The sequence below is a fragment of the Chelonoidis abingdonii genome, chromosome 1 (genome assembly GCF_003597395.2).
Source record: "Chelonoidis abingdonii isolate Lonesome George chromosome 1, CheloAbing_2.0, whole genome shotgun sequence".
In the NCBI taxonomy this organism is placed as follows: domain Eukaryota; kingdom Metazoa; phylum Chordata; order Testudines; family Testudinidae; genus Chelonoidis; species Chelonoidis abingdonii.
The window spans coordinates 152,615,324-152,631,225 of record NC_133769.1 but is presented as its reverse complement, the minus strand read 5'-3'; the positions used below and the strand labels follow the sequence as shown (position 1 = coordinate 152,631,225).

At 50.1% G+C, this 15,902-nt stretch overlaps 1 protein-coding gene across 1 annotated transcript; it reads left to right on the top strand.

Moving 5' to 3' along the window:
* The first annotated feature begins 267 nt into the window (after positions 1-267).
* Positions 268-8,522, top strand: COPS7A (COP9 signalosome subunit 7A). Its single transcript, XM_032801993.2, has 7 exons — positions 268-643; positions 1,243-1,318; positions 2,898-2,986; positions 3,064-3,266; positions 4,031-4,136; positions 5,108-5,259; positions 5,576-8,522. Exons 1-7 carry the CDS (start codon positions 482-484, stop codon positions 5,613-5,615), a joined length of 828 nt encoding a protein of 275 aa, XP_032657884.1. The 5' UTR covers positions 268-481; the 3' UTR covers positions 5,616-8,522.
* The last annotated feature ends 7,380 nt before the right edge of the window (positions 8,523-15,902 follow it).

Genomic DNA, 15,902 nt, shown 5'->3' with positions numbered 1-15,902 from the left:
GGTTTGGTGAACGGGGATTCATAACACTGGCTCTGCGTCCGCAGACTGGAGCACATCCCCCAGCGGCGATACAGCACCAGTGTCACTCAACCAGCCACAGGCACAGCCACTCGACCAATGGCAGAGCGGCGGAGGCGGGACCAGAGAGGGAACGCAACTCCTCCTCGGCCTCCGTGGACAGAACCAATGGAGAGGGGCGGGGAGGAGAGAAAGGTATTGTGGGCGTGGTCTGGGGGCTCTATGACGTCAGACCCCCGGATGTGGCTTCTCTTGGGAGGCGAGTACCATAGAGGAGGAAAACCAGCGCCAGGTGCGGGAGGCCCCGAGCTCCCCGCAGGCAGGTAGGAGCCCGGCTGGGCGGTGCTCACGCGCCTCTCGGGCACGTGGGGGCGGGCCCGGGAGTGTCTGCTCTGCCCAGAGCCCTCCCGCCCCGCTTGTACCCGCAGCGCGTGGTGGGGCCGCGCCGCGCTCCGCGGGGGACATGGCAGGCGAGGTGAAGGTGACGGGGCAGAGCCAGGAGCAGCTCCTCTCGCTGGCCCGGTCGGCTCGCGGGGCGGCCCTGGTCAGCCTCATCCACCAGGTGCTGGAGGCGCCCGGGATCTACGTCTTCGGGGAGCTGCTGGATCTGCCCAACGTCCGAGAGGTGAGCGCCGGGCTCGGCGGGGGTCGTGCAGCAGGGGCTGGAGCGGGCAGGGTGCGCTGCCCTGCGGGAGGAGGCCCCCAGGGCTTGGGTGGCGCTGGCGGAGTTGGGCGAGGGCGCTTCTTGCCAGCCCAGCCCAACGCTGAGATGCTGGTTGGTCAAAATCCCTGGCGTTATCCCAGGCAACCGCAGCTCAGCCTGCTTCCCTGGGTGCTGGGGCAGCTGCTGAGCCCCTGGCTGGAAGTGGTTTTCATCCTATACAGGGTTTGGCTCTCAGCACCCCACTGTGCAAATAGTTCCAGTACCCCTGGCTGCTTCCCGCAATCTGCTCCTGCCGCTTTAGTGGAGCTTGTTTACAATTTCCTTAAATACTGTGAAGGGTGTTAAGCATCTGCCATTCCACCCCGGTGCAGCAGCGTTTTGGTGGGTAGCTGAATCTGTCACTGTTCCCTAGATTGAAAAACACTTGGGGGTCTGTTGGGTGGAAAAAAGCAGGGAAATGGGATTTGTGTTAGATGTGCCCTGGAACTGGGGATAAGGGGTCAGGTTGTGGTGTGCAAAGTTTCTTACTGTTTGTATTGAGTGCTTTTTCTCCCCTGCAGCTGGCTGAGAATGAATTCTCCTCCGTCTTCCGTCTGCTCACCCTCTTCGCATATGGGACATATGCTGATTATTTGGGTATGTGTGTCATTCTCTTATAGTCCCTGTAGCCTAGTGCTCTGGGATGTGGGCCTGTTGTCTCCTAAGAAGCAGGAAAGATTGCCAACTTTATAACTGCAGAAAATTTTACACCCCTGTTCTGTCCCTTTGAGGACCTACCACCTTCATTCCATCCCCCACCTCTGTCACTTGTTCTCCCCCACCCTTGCTCATTTTCAGTGGGCTGGCTCAAGAATTTGGGATACAGGAGGGTGCTCTGGGCTGGGGCTGAGGGGATTGGGGTATAGGAGTGGGCTCTGGGCTGGGGCTGGGGCAGGGGTACCGGAAGGGGTGTGGAGTGTAGCCTCAGGCAGCTTCTAGCAAGTGGTGACATGTCACACTGGCTCCTAGGGGGAGGGGCGGCCAGGGGGCTGTGCGCACTGCCCCTGCCCGTAGGTGCTGCCCCCAGAGCTCCTTTGGGCATGGTTCCTAGCCAGTGGGAGCTGTGGAGCCGGTGCTCAGGGCTGAGGCAGTGCATGGAGTCTCCATTGCTGCCACCCCTCCCCTATGAGTCGGAGGGATATGCTGGCTGCTTCCCAGGAGCCTGCCGTCACCGCCAACCGGACTTTTTGACTGGAGCTGCCAGGGTCCCATTTCAACTGGTCTGGTTTTAAAATGGACACCTGGCAACCCTAAAGGTGGACAGAGACTAAGGAGAAAAGGGGAAGCAAATGGCACAGGGGCTTCAGATGGGCTAGAAACACACAACAGGTCAGGGCAATTTTGGGGATGCATAGGCAGAGGCCTTACATTCTAGAGCAGGGAGGGAATCGTTTTTCTCTCTCTACAGCTCTGGGGAGACCCCACCTAGGATACTGCTCAGTACTGGACCCTTCAATCCCAGAAAGACAGTGACAAATTGGAGGGAGCTCAAAGAGCTACAGAAATCTGAGAGAGCAGAAGGGGTTCTGCAGGCACCATGGGCTGGTGGATAGGGCATTGACCTAGAACTCTGAAGATTGGGATTCTATTCTAGGCTCTGCTACTGGTCTTGCTGTGTGACCTCAGGCAAGTCACTCTTCCTGTGTTGTGTCCCTTCCTACTCTTTGTTTATCTTGTCTTTCTAGACTGGAAGTTCATTGCGACAGGAACTCTCTCTTACTATATAGGTGTATGGTGGCTAGCACAGTGGGAGCCTGATCTTGTTTGGGGTTCTAGATGCTATTGGAATACAAATAATACAGAGCTGAGTTCTGGGCAGAGATTCCGAGAGTCGATTCCTTCCATTTTGCTTCCTGGCTGTGGTGAGGTGTGAGTGTGGGGGGTGGTTATGAGAACCATCTGCCAGTGGTTAGGGGTATGGACCTTGTGGAGGAGAGGGGATTATTTAGGGATCACCAGAGGAGTAAACAGAAATTGCAGGAGCAGGACTAAGGCAAGGGGAAGGAGCTCAGGAACGCTTCCTCCATGCCAAGGGGTGTGTGAGTTTTAGGAGATGCCTTGCCAAGAAAAATGTACATTAGAAGCTTTGAGAAATGGATGTGGGGCAAAGGACTCTGGGCCAGGGTGAGATGGGACATCTCTAGCTCTAATATCATGCTCTTTTCCCTGAGAGCAGCTGAAGCTGGGAACCTCCCTCCATTGAGCGAGGCTCAGAAGAACAAGCTGAGGCACCTGTCGGTGGTCACTCTGGCTGCCAAGATCAAGGTAATGGCTTCGTTCCCCCACTCCCCTTCCTGTTGGGATCACCCCATACTAACTACCTATGCTTTCCCCACATGCAGTGCATCCCCTATGCAGTGCTGCTGGAACAGTTGCAGCTGAAGAATGTGCGGCAGCTGGAGGACCTAGTGATTGAGGCCGTGTATGCAGATGTGCTGCGTGGGAGCCTGGACCAGCGTAATCAGCGTCTTGAGGTCGATTACAGTATCGGGCGAGACATCCGCAGGGAGGAGCTAAGCACCATCACTCGCACATTGCAGGAGTGGTGAGGAGAAAGCCCCCAGCCCTCTGTGCCCTCCTCCCTTCCCCCCCCCCCAACTATAGGAGTGGTGATGAGCCTCTCCTAAGCCTTCTGCATGCTGTCAGAGTGGTGAGAAGGCGCACACCCTGACACGCTGAAGGAGTGATGAGGAAACATTTCCCCCCCTTTCCCCACCCCCGGTGCTACAGATGAGATGCTCACACCCCCCAATGTTGCTGGAGTGGTGAAGAGATTTCAAACCCCTGGAGCCATTGCAACACCCCTAATGCCCACATGTTGCAGGAATGTGACAACTCCAGCCTCAGGCAGCCCACAAAATCCCCTGATTTCTGCAGGTAGTGAAGAGACATCTCCAGATATGGGGGAGAATCTTCCAGGTTCTCCTTTGTGCTGCTGGAAGAGCGCAGGGGGACTGTAACCTTCTCAAAGTCCCTTTTGCTGACAAGGGGTTCCCCCAGCTTACTTTGAAATTCACTGGGCTAAATCTGCCCTCTAACCCTGAGCTCCCAACATCCCTTCAGTGATTCAATCCCCCTAGCCCTGCCATCATTCCCACTACAGACTGCCTTCCTCCCACATTTTCCTTACTAGGGGCTTACTGCTCCTATGCCCTTTTTTATCAGATGCATTCATCTCCTCCTAAACACTTGTTGATGCTCTCAAGGTGTAGTTGTATGTACGCAGAGTACCTGTGCCATCCAGTTTCCCCACTGCAGTGCCTTTGTGTTTAACTGTCCAGCCTGCTCAGCTTTATCTTTCCTCTGTAGGTGCCTGGGCTGTGAGGTTGTCCTGTCAGGGATTGAGGAGCAGGTTAGCCGAGCCAACCAACATAAAGAGCAACAGCTGGGCCTAAAGCAGCAGATAGAGAGTGAGGTGAGTGTGCTGATGCAGAACAGCCAGTTCCCTTGACCTGGGTCTGGATTGGAATCAGTGCCCTACAGATGAAAGGCCTTATAGTCCATATCTGAGCCAGGCTTTATATTCCATACCTCTTCATTAAGTCACAGATTCTGTGGCTTTGTGACCTCCACGACTTCTGCAGTGGCCAGTGTGCCTGGCTCAGGGGCAGCTTAGGCAGCCCCTGTGCCAGTCACACTGGCCACTGCTGGGGCAGTCTTGGGCCACTGCTTCCTTCCCCCTCCAATTCTCACCCCATCCAAGCAGCAGCAGCAGAGTTTGGGTGTGGGAGGAGGCAGGGGGTTGGGGCACGGGCCGGGGTGAGGCAGGCTCTGGGTGGCGCTTACCCGGGGGGCTCCCTGGAAGCAGTGACATCCCCTCGCTCATCTGCTAGGCTGAAGCGTGGCCAGTCAGCTCTGCATGCTGCCTCCGCTTGCAGGCACTGCCCCTGCAGCTCCCATTGACCACGGTTCCCAGCCAATGGAAGTTGCGAAGCCAGTGCCCTGGGTGGAGGCCACCTGCTTGTGCCCCCCAGCAGGGGTCCCAGGCCACCCGCCTGCACCCCTAGCACCCACAGGGGTCCTGAGCTACTTGCTGCCACCCTCCCACAGCACCCCTGGGCACCCCTAGTCCTCCCTCTCTCCCCCCCCACCCACAAAAAAAAAAAAGTTTTAGTCTGGGGTATATAGTGACTGCCCGTAACCTGTCTGTGACTTTTACTGAAAATACTCGTGACTAAAACATAGACTTACTGTTCATCAGAACCCTCTGGAAGCTCATGCCTGAGGAGGATCATTGTGCAGCGAGACACCACCCCATACTACAAAGCTTTCAAAGGCTGCTGAGATATTTCTCTTTAGTTATTGACCTATATTGCAAACTTAACTCTAGTTTAACATGGCTTTTCCTTGAGAATGTCCTTTGTTCTTGCTTTCCAACCCTGGCAGGTGGCAAATCTGAAGAAGACAATTAAAGTGACGACAGCAGCAGCTGCAGCAGCCACATCCCAGGATCCAGAGCAGCATCTGACAGAGCTCAGGGAGCCAGCTCCTGGCACCAACCAGCGCCAGACCAGCAAGAAAGCTTCTAAAGCCAAAGGGTGAGGAGCAGCCGCAGCTGAGCATGACCCCTCTCCATGTGTATTCGGGGGGAGCCTCTGGGGCCTTTGTTTCAGGGCAATAATTCTTCCTTCACACACATACTATGGCAGGCTTAGTGCCAGCGGAGCCCTGCACCCCAGTCATCCGGAGTGAATCTCTGAGATCCTCGATTTGAGGCAATACACCTCCTTTGTGGTGGCACCCATCCCCATCTGAGAATCACAGCCACTTCTTCTCATGTGCCTTGGGCGAGGATGTGGGGGTGAGTCCATAGGCCTCTTGCTCCATTCTGAGACTGTGTTTCTTTCTCTGCAGGCTCCGGGGCAGCGCAAAGATCTGGTCTAAATCAAACTAGCTGGATCTCTGAACTCCTGGGAGGGTGAGAGGGAGAAAGCAGGGTTAAAAAGCAGGTGTCCTGAGTGTGACACTTCTCTACTCATCCCCAGCGTCTGTTTGTCCAACTAGTTCTTCTGCACGTTCATTCTTTCCCATCTGCTCTATGCTTCCCTCTCTCCTCCATCCCCTAGCAATCTCTCCCATTCCTCTGTTGGCATCTCTTACCACCTCAGCTCTTCTGTTCCATGTCTCTTACCCTATCCTTTGACAGGTAAATTTAAAGAGCCATAGGACTAACTCCGTTTCAGTCACCTTAGCACCAGAATATCATGGAAGCCTGGAAGGAAGTTGCAGTGGTGCTCAGCAGCCATTTTGGCTCTATGGGATCCTGGAACAATTTTGCTCCAGAGTGTAGTTGCCATCTTGATTTTGTTCTTTGTTTTGCTGGGTGCAGATGGGTTTTTGTGGGGGATTGTTTTAAAAAAAAAAAAAGGATATATCTATATATATATATATATATTAAAAAAAAAAAATAAAGTAGATCTGTGCACATATCTATATAAACTTTCCCTCATGAGGTGTTGTCTCACTTTGTTGGGGGAAGTTTGATGCAGATGCCTGAAATCCCAAAGCAGCCAATGGTAGTGGAGAGGACCACCTCCTATTGGCAGAGATGGGGTAAGGGACCCAACTGGAATTTGTTTTCCATCCAGTGCAAGAAATAGAGAGAGGCTTGCTAATACCTTGGGGATTTGTGGTGGGGATAGGGTGTCTGAGAGGCCTTTGCCTCTCATTCCCCAGCTGAGGGGGCAGTGCACTTTTTCAGCAGGGTGAGTCACTCATCCATTGCTGTAAAATCAGCAGTGCTCCTGTTCCTGCATATATAATTGAGGATGGGGAAGAGAACAATCTTTCAGGGATCCCATAGACTGACCTTGGAAACAGGGAAGGATTAATAGATTGGTAATTTATTCTTACCTGCATAACAGAGGCAATAAGATTTCTGCATGTGATTCCTGCATCAAGTCAGTAAATTCTGGTTGATCTAAGCCATATTAATTGCCCCAAAACTTTAACATACAGTTTCCCAGCAGTGTCTCATGCCCTTCCAGAATGTCTAATATACCTACATCATACCTTTGAAAACCACGAAATAGTGTGTACCTTAACTCTTTATCTCTGCAACTGTCCCTGATATCTATCCCCACCCCAGAGCTGGCAGTAGCCACTGGGGGTATGTCTACACTATGAAATTAGGTCGATTTTATGCAGTCAATTGTGTATGTCCCCACTAAGCACATTAAGTTGGCCGAATGCATCCTCACTACCGTGGCAAACACCGACTCATGGAGCAGTGCTCTGTGCGAAGCTATCCCACAGTCTCCGCTGCCCATTGGAATTATGGGTTAAGCGCCCCACTGCCTGATGAGGCAAAAACATTGTCTCAGGTGGTTTTGGGTACATGTCATTACTCTCCCCTCCCCTCCCCTCCCTCCCTGAAAGCAACTGCAGACAATCTTTGCACCTTTTTGCCTGGGTTACCCGTGCAGACATCATAGCACAGCAAGCATGGAGCCCGCTGTTGTAAACACTTCGCATTATACTGCAGTATGTGCAGAACCTGGTTAAGAGATGGCATCATGAGGACGATTGTGAGGAGGACATGGACATAGACATTCCTGAAAGCACAGGCTGTGGCAATTGGAACATCATGGCGTCAGTGGGGCTGGTTGATACAGTGGAACACCGATTCTGGGCCTGGCAAACAAGCACAAACTGGTGAGACCGCATAGTGTTGCAGGTAGGGGATGATTCCCAGTGGCTGCGAAACTCTCGCATGCATAAGGCCACTTTCCTGGAACTCTGAGTTTCTTTCCCCTGCCCTGAACCGCAGGAATACCAAGATGAGAGCTACCCTGACTGTTGAGAAGCGAGTGGCAATAGCATTGTGGAAGCTTGCAATGCCTGACTGCTACCGGTCTGTCAGGAATCAATTTGGAGTGGGCAGATATATTGTGGGGACTTCTGTGATTCAAGTAGCCAATGTAGTCGCTGACATTCTGCTATCAAGGGTAGTGACTCTGGGAAATATGCAGGTCATAGTGGATGGTTTTGCTACAATGGGTTTTCCTAACTGTGGTGGGGCGATAGATGGAACCCATATCCCTATCTTGGCACTGGAGCACCTTGCCAACCAGTATATAAACTGCAAGGGGTACTTCTCAATGGCGTTGCAAGCACTGGTGGATCAGAGGGACATTTCGCCAACATCAGCGTGGGATGACTGGAAAAGGTGCATGATGCTAGCATCTTTAGGAACTCTGGGCTGTTTGAGCAGCTGCAAGAAGGGACTTACTTCCCAGACCAGAAAATTACCATTGGGGATGTTGAATGCCAATGGTTATCCTTAGAGGCCCAGCCACCCCTTGCTCCCATGGCTCATGAAGCCTTACACAGGCAGCCTGGACAGTAGTCAGTAGCTGTTCAACTATAGGCTGAGCAAGTGCAGAATGGTGGTAGAATGTGCATTTGGACATTTAAAAGCTCACTGGTACTGTTTGCTGACTAGGTTAGACCTCAGCGCAACCAATATTCCCATTGTTATTACTGCTTGCTGTGTGCTCTGTAATACCTGTGACAGTAGGGGGAGATGTTTATGGCTGGGTGGGAGGTTGAGGCAAATCACCTGGCTGCCAATTTTGAACAGCCAGAAACCAGTGCAATTAGAAGAGCACAGGTAGGCGCTCTGCGCATCAGAGAGGCTTAAAAAATAATTTCATGGCTGGCTAGTCTAGGGTGTGACAGTTGTATGTTTCTCCTTGATGCAAACCTGCCTCCTTTGTTGATTTTTTTTTTTTTTTTTTTAACTCCCTGTAAGCCAACTACCCTCTCCCTCCCCCTCCGATCACAGCTGGCAAAGGAAATAAAGTCACTATTGTTTTGAAACCATGCTTTCTTTTTTTATTATTTTTAAAAGGGGGTGGGGGAGATAATTGATAAGGTATCCCGGGTGGGAAGGATGAGGCCATATGGTTTATTGTAGCCACACTACAAATCAAAACTGAATGACAGCCTTCTGTTGCTTGGGCCTTGCTCTGCAGTGCAGTGGCTAGGTGCCTATAGCTGCCCCCCTACCCCTTTTTCTTGGGCATCAGGGTGAGTAGGATATGGAACTTGGGGAGGAGGACAGGTGGTTGTACAGTAGATAGAGTGGTGGTCTGTGCTCTTGTTTGCTTTCCTGCAGCTCCACCAGATGCCTGAGCATGTCTGTTTGCTTCCCCTGTTAGCCTCAGCATTGCATCCTGCCTCTTCTCATCGCAGTCACTTAATGCTTTCCTGGACTCTGCCACTGAATGCCTCCATGCTGAATATTCAGCTGTGCCCTATCTGTGGGAGGACTGCATGAGCTCAGAAAACGTCATCACGAGTGTGGGTTTTTTTGCCTTCTAATCTGTGATAACCTCAGGGATGGAAATGATGGGGGAGCATAGAAACATTTGCACCTGTGAGGTGGTGGGTGGGGGAAAAAAAGGAGAGTAAAATCTAAGATGATACACTTCTGAGAACAAAAGGGAGAGTCTTTCACAGTGAATCAAGCAATTCACAGCGGACAGCACATGTGCTTTAGGTACAAGGTCACATTTTGCCTTTTATATTGAGTGCCTGCCAGTATGGTGACACATCACACATGGCTGGGCAACAGAATTCAGTTTCCAGGCAGCCATGGTAAGCTATAGGGTACATGGGTTTGGCTTCTAACACCTTGATAACGGAATATTTTCAAACTGCAGCGCCTTCTTTCCCATAGCAAGCAATGCCGGTTGTGTTTGCCATTTAAAAGGAGGAGCTGTGGTTTTGGGGTGGATGTGCAGCGCACATCTCCCTCCACCCCTCTGTGTGGCTATGTGGGATGATCCCTTCACCCCTCTCCCTGCTGCGTGGCTATTCTCAGGGATGATTCCTTTTAGCCAAGCACAAACAGCCCAACAAGAACGGGGTCCTTTTATTGTTCCCTTACAAAAATTCCCCTGTTTTGACCAGTTGACTGTGACTGATATCACTCTCCTCAGACTAACACAGAAAGATATAGACCGAATGTTGCTTGAATGCAACTGAAACCCAGGACCGTTTGCTGCCATACTTTGTGCTGCAATGATTCCAGACTACTTGTTACTGGCTTGATGTGGTAAAGTGTCCTACCATAGAGGATGAAATCAGGCAGCTCTCCCCAGAAACCTTCTGCAAAGGCTTTCAGAGTCCCTTCATGGAGATGTCCCTGGAGGATTCCTGCTCCATCCCCAGACATGTTAACAGACTTTTCCAAGAGCTGTACTGGCTGCGAATGCATCCCAAGTCTTCAGGGCAAATCAAACATTAAAGACTATTGATTTTAAATCCTGTACTCTAGTTACAAATGTGCACTCACCAGAGGGGACTTCTCTGCCTTCTGGGTTGGGGATCCCTCCTTGGGAGGGTATTGGCTCCAGAGCGATGAAAAGTTCCTGGCTGCCGGGGAAAACGGATTCACCGCTTGCCAGCTGTGCATTCTCCTCCTCCTCTTCCTTATCCACAAAATCCTCCTCTGTGTTGCGTGAGACTCCCCCCTTGCAGTTGTCCATGGACAGTGGTGGGGTAGTGGTAGGGTCCCCCCCCCCAGAATGCCATGCAGCTGATCATAGATGCAGCACATAGGGGGCTCTGACCCAGAGTGACTGTTTGCCTCCTTTCTCTTGTGGTAGGCTTGGCTGAACTCCTTGACTTTCATGCAGTCCCTGTTGTAGCCTCTGTCCATCGTGCCCTGTGTGATTTTGGCATATATATCAGCATTTCTTCTTTTTGATCAGAGTTTGGCCTGCACAGATTCTTCTCCCCATACAGCAATCAGATCCAGTGTCTCCTGTTCACTCCATGCTGGAGCTTGTTTGTGATTCTGGGGGGACTGCATGGTCACCTGAGCTTCTGAGCTTGCCACGCTGACCAAACAGGAAATGAAATTCAAATGTTCACAAGGCTTTTGCTGTGTACCTGGCTAGTGTGTCTGAGTTGAAAGCACTGTCCTGAGCGGGGAGCACTCTAGGATGGCTCCTGGAGGCCAATAACGTCGATTTGCGTCCGCACTACCCCAAATTCAACCCAGCAAGGTTGATTTTAGCACTGCTCTCCTTATGGGGGAGGAGTACAGAAATTGATTTTAAGAGCCTTTGAGGTCAATGGAATGGGGTTGCTTGCGTAGACGCATTATAAAAAACAACCTAACATGGCTAAATTCAACTTAACCCTGTAGTGTAGACTAGAGCTTGCAGTAGTTCAGAAAGGATGTGTGTGCCTGTATCATAATAAACAGACTTGAAGGACTATGAGAAGGTGCCATTGTTTGTGTTGTTCTAATGGCCTGAACTCCAGCATTTAGCTGTATGTACACAAGCTGCCTTTACTGTGCCAGGTGTAGCCGTATTGAACCTTGAATATGGATATGGAGTTAGCTGAACCCTCCCACCCACACATGATCCCCCCTGCACAGTTCTGACCTCTCCTTTCGCCCTAGAAGCAGCAGCAGCACTAAGGGGAATGGTGAGCCTGATGTCTCTGCCACTGCTGGAGGCAGTATGGGGAAGGAGAGCAAGGCTCGGTTCCTTCACAGGTCACTGCAGGGGAAGGTACTCAACTGCTTCCCCCTTTCCTCCCAAGGTTCTTATTGAGGAAATTAGAGAGGCTATCAAAATTAAGAACCCAATAATAGTGGGGGATTTCAATTATCCCCATATTGACTGGGAACATTTCACTTCAGGACGAAATGCAGAGATAAAATTTCTCGATACTTTAAATGACTGCTTCATGGAGCAGGTGGTACGGGAACCCACAAGGGGAGAGGCAACTCTAGATTTAATCCTGAGTGGAGCACAGGAGCTGGTCCAAGAGGTAACTATAGCAGGACCGCTTGGAAATAGTGACCATAATACAATAGCATTCAACATCCCTTGTGTGGGAAGAACACCTCAATAGCCCAACACTGTGGCATTTAATTTCAAAAGGGAACTATGCAAAAATGAGGGGGTTAAACAAACAGAAGTTAAAAGGGTCCAGTGACTAAGTGAAATCCCTGCAAGCTGCATGAGCGCTTTTTAAAGACACCATAATAAAAGCCCAACTTCAATGTATACCCAAATTAAGAAACACAGTAAAAGAACTAAAAAAGAGCTACTGTGGCTTAACAACCATGTAAAAGAGCAGTGAGAGATAAAAAGACTTCCTTTAAAAGTGGAAGTCAAATCCTAGTGGAGCAAATAGAAGGAGCATAAACGCTGCCAAATTAAGTGCAAGAGTATTATAAGAAAAGCCAAAGAGGAGTTTGAAGAACGATTAGCCAAACTCCAAAGGTAATAACAAAATGTTTTTTAAGTACATCAGAAGCAGGAACCCTGCTAAACAACCAATGGCGCCCCTTGACAATTGAAATACAAAAGGAGCGCTTAAATACGATAAAGTCATTGTGGAGAACTAAATGGATCTTTGCTTCAGTCTTCACTGCTGAGATGTTAGGGAGATTCCCAACCTGAGCTGGCTTTTGTAGGTGACAAATCTGAGGAACTGTCACAGATTGAAGTGTCACTAGAGGAGGTTTGGAATTAATTGATAAACTCAACATTAACAAGTCACTGGGACCAGATGGCATTCACCCAAGAGTTCTGAAAGAACTCAAATGTGAAGTTGTGGAACTATTAACTAAGGTTTGTAACCTGTCCTTTAAATCGGCTTCGGTACCCAATGATAGGAAGTTAGCTAATGTAATACGCAATATTTAAAAAGGGCTGTAGAGATGATCCCGGCAATTACAGACCGGTAAGTCTAACGTCCAGTACCGGGCAAATCAGTCGAAACAATAGTTAAGAATAAAATTGTCAGACACATAGAAAACATAAAACTGTTGAGCAATAGTCAACATGGTTTCTGTAAAGGGAAATCGTGTCTTACTAATCTATTAGAGTTCTTTGAAGGGGTGAACAAATGTGGACAAGGGGATCCAGTGGACAGAGTGTACTTAGATTTCCGAAAGCCTTTGACAAGGTCCCCACCAAAGGTTCTTACGTAAATTAAGCTGTCATGGGTATGAAAGGGTAAGGTTCCTCTCATGGATTGAGAACTGGTTAAAAGACAGGGAACAAAGGGTAGGATATTAATGGTAAATTCTCAGAATGGAAAGGGGTAACTAGTGGTGTTCTCAAGGGTCAGTCCTAGGACCAATCCTATTCAATTTATTTATGAATGGTCTGGAGAACACCTTCACTTGCTCCGGGCCTGCTGGGCAGCACTGAAAGACCTGCCACCAAAGACCTGCCAAAAACTCTCGTGGGGGCCCCTGCACGGCCCGGGGCAAATTGCCCCACTTTCCCTCCCCCCCAGGCAGCCCTTCTCCACCCCACACCCATTTGAAAAGCATGTTGCAGCCACTAGAATGCTGGGATAGCTGCCCATAATCTACCACTCCCAATGCTGCTGGAAACGCCACAAATGTGGCCACACCAGTGCGCTTTCAGCTCTCAGTGTGGACAGACTGCAGCGCTTTCCCTAGTCTGCTCTCAAAAGGCTGGTTTAACCCAAAGCACTCTACAGCTGCAAGTGTAGCCAAGCCCTATGACTCCTTCCCTGCTAACTGAAGGCTAACTTGTTTGTCCTCAGGGAGAATTAGATTCAAGTAAGTTAATGTGTGTGTTCTGACTGCAATGTGGGTGGGTTCCAGCCCAAATTAAATCAGAGTCCAGGCACTAACTCACAATCCCAGCTGGGGCAGCTAGCTCAGGCTTAAACCACCTCCAAATCTGTGAAAAGAGTTTTTGTATAGGGCAGAAGAGGATTAAAACCAGGGTAAAAGCCTACTTAGTTTTGTGAGATTTTTTTGAAGTTCTTCATAGTCTGCTTTGGTCTTAACTATCTTGAGCAGTTTAGTATCACCTGCTGTCATAAACAGATAGTTAAGTGAAAGCAGCAGAGAATCCTGTGGCACCTTATAGACTAACAGAGGTTTTGGAGCGTGAGCTTTCGTGGGTGAATACCCACTTCGTCAGACGCAGTGACGAAGTGGGTATTCACCCGTCTGACGAAGTGGGTATTCACCCACGAAAGCTCACGCTCCAAAACCTCTGTTAGTCTATAAGGTGCCACAGGATTCTCTGCTGCTTTCACTTAACTATCTGTTTATGACAGCAGGTGATACTAAACTGCTCAAGATAGTTAAGACCAAAGCAGACTATGAAGAACTTCAAAAAAATCTCACAAAACTAAGTAGGCTTTTACCCTGGTTTTAATCCTCTTCTGCCCTATACAAAAACTCTTTTCACAGATTTGGAGGTGGTTTAAGCCTGAGCTAGCTGCCCCAGCTGGGATTGTGAGTTAGTGCCTGGACTCTGATTTAATTTGGGCTGGAACCCACCCACATTGCAGTCAGAACACACACATTAACTTACTTGAATCTAATTCTCCCTGAGGACAAACAAGTTAGCCTTCAGTTAGCAGGGAAGGAGTCATAGGGCTTGGCTACACTTGCAGCTGTAGAGTGCTTTGGGTTAAACCAGCCTTTTGAGAGCAGACTAGGGAAAGCGCTGCAGTCTGTCCACACTGAGAGCTGAAAGCGCACTGGTGTGGCCACATTTGTGGCGTTTCCAGCAGCATTGGGAGTGGTAGATTATGGGCAGCTATCCCAGCATTCTAGTGGCTGCAACATGCTTTTCAAATGGGTGTGGGGTGGAGAAGGGCTGCCTGGGGGGGAGGGAAAGTGGGGCAATTTGCCCCGGGCCGTGCAGGGGCCCCCACGAGAGTTTTTGGCAGGTCTTTGGTGGCAGGTCTTTCAGTGCTGCCCAGCAGGCCCGGAGCAAGTGAAGGACCCACTGCCAAAGACCTGGAGCTTCTTCGGCTACGGGTCTTCAGTGGCAAGTCCTTCACTTGCTCTGGGACCCGCCGCCGAAGTGCCTCAAAGACCCGGAGCGGAAGGACCCCCCCGCCGAAGACCCTAGACCCCCTGAATCCTCTGGGCGGCCCTGGGGTGGAGTGTGTTGTTTGTATGTGGGAGGAGAGAGAAAGTGGGTTTTTGGAGTGCTGAGAGTGTCAGCACGCTATCTTGTAAATTCAGATCTCCCTAACCCCCCTGCCTCTCACTCACTCACTCACTCAGTAAACGTTTGTTTGGCCCCGTTGCAGATAAGCAGCTGCTGAAACGATACACTGAAAAGGCACTTGCACATTCCTCAGCCGATTTCACAACAAAGAGAAGAGAGGCCACTTGACTTAAGGGGATTATGGGATGTTTCTGGAGGTCAGTCAGAATGCTGTAACATAACCTCTCATTCACACTAGCCCTGGGGCGTCTCAGCCAATATACAACAGCCATTATTATCCTTCTCGTGGAGGTGGAGTACCAGGAGCGCCCTAGCCAGGGAGTCAGAGTGCTCTACGTGCCTTGCCAGTGTGGACGGGGAGTAAGGTAGAGTGCTCTGAGATGCTTTATTGCAGTATAAAGTGCCAGTGTATCCAAGCCCATAGAGCATCTCAACACAAAGAGCCATGAGATATTATGTCCCTTGTCACAAGCGAGTGCAGCACCAGTCAGGATGCAGTAGTTCAGGAAGAGATTTGCAGTGTGGCTTCTCAAACCCAGGTCATGCTAACCGGGTGCTAATCTCTCAGGTTATCTCTGCAGGCAAGCATACCCTAAGAGGATGAACTACCCCATTCATCTCAATGAGTGTTCCCTTCTCCAGTCCCCCACACTGCTGTGTACTTGTTGGATGCACGGAGCATGTTTGCTCAGACCCAGTCTGTCATGCCTAGTGCTGTCCAGCAGGTTGGTGAGTGTCCCAGCACAGAACTGATTTGTCCTTCCTGGGAATCATGCACTAGCCTCTCCTGTGTCATTTTCAGTGTACCAATAAATCACGTCCATATCAGCCTGGTCCCACACCACTGTACCAGATGTTATATTCTGCTCACAATACTATGCACCAAATTGTTGCAGGTAGGGACTCTGGCAGATAAGTAGGTGGCATTAAGGGTAACCTTGTGGGATGCCAAACTGCCTCAAAATTGTACCCACCCACATCACATTCCTAGAAGAACTTCTTGGTGGCCCCAGATACCAAACATGAGGCATAGCAAAGACATCTCCCAAGAAAAGAATTCAAATTCCTGGTCCTTAGACTTGGGATAATGCCTGCTCTCCCAAACCACCAGGCAAATGCGTTACTGAGGCCTTGTCTACATGGGGAAAAACTGACTGATACAGTTTTTTTGAAATAGACTATTCCAATGTAGCTCT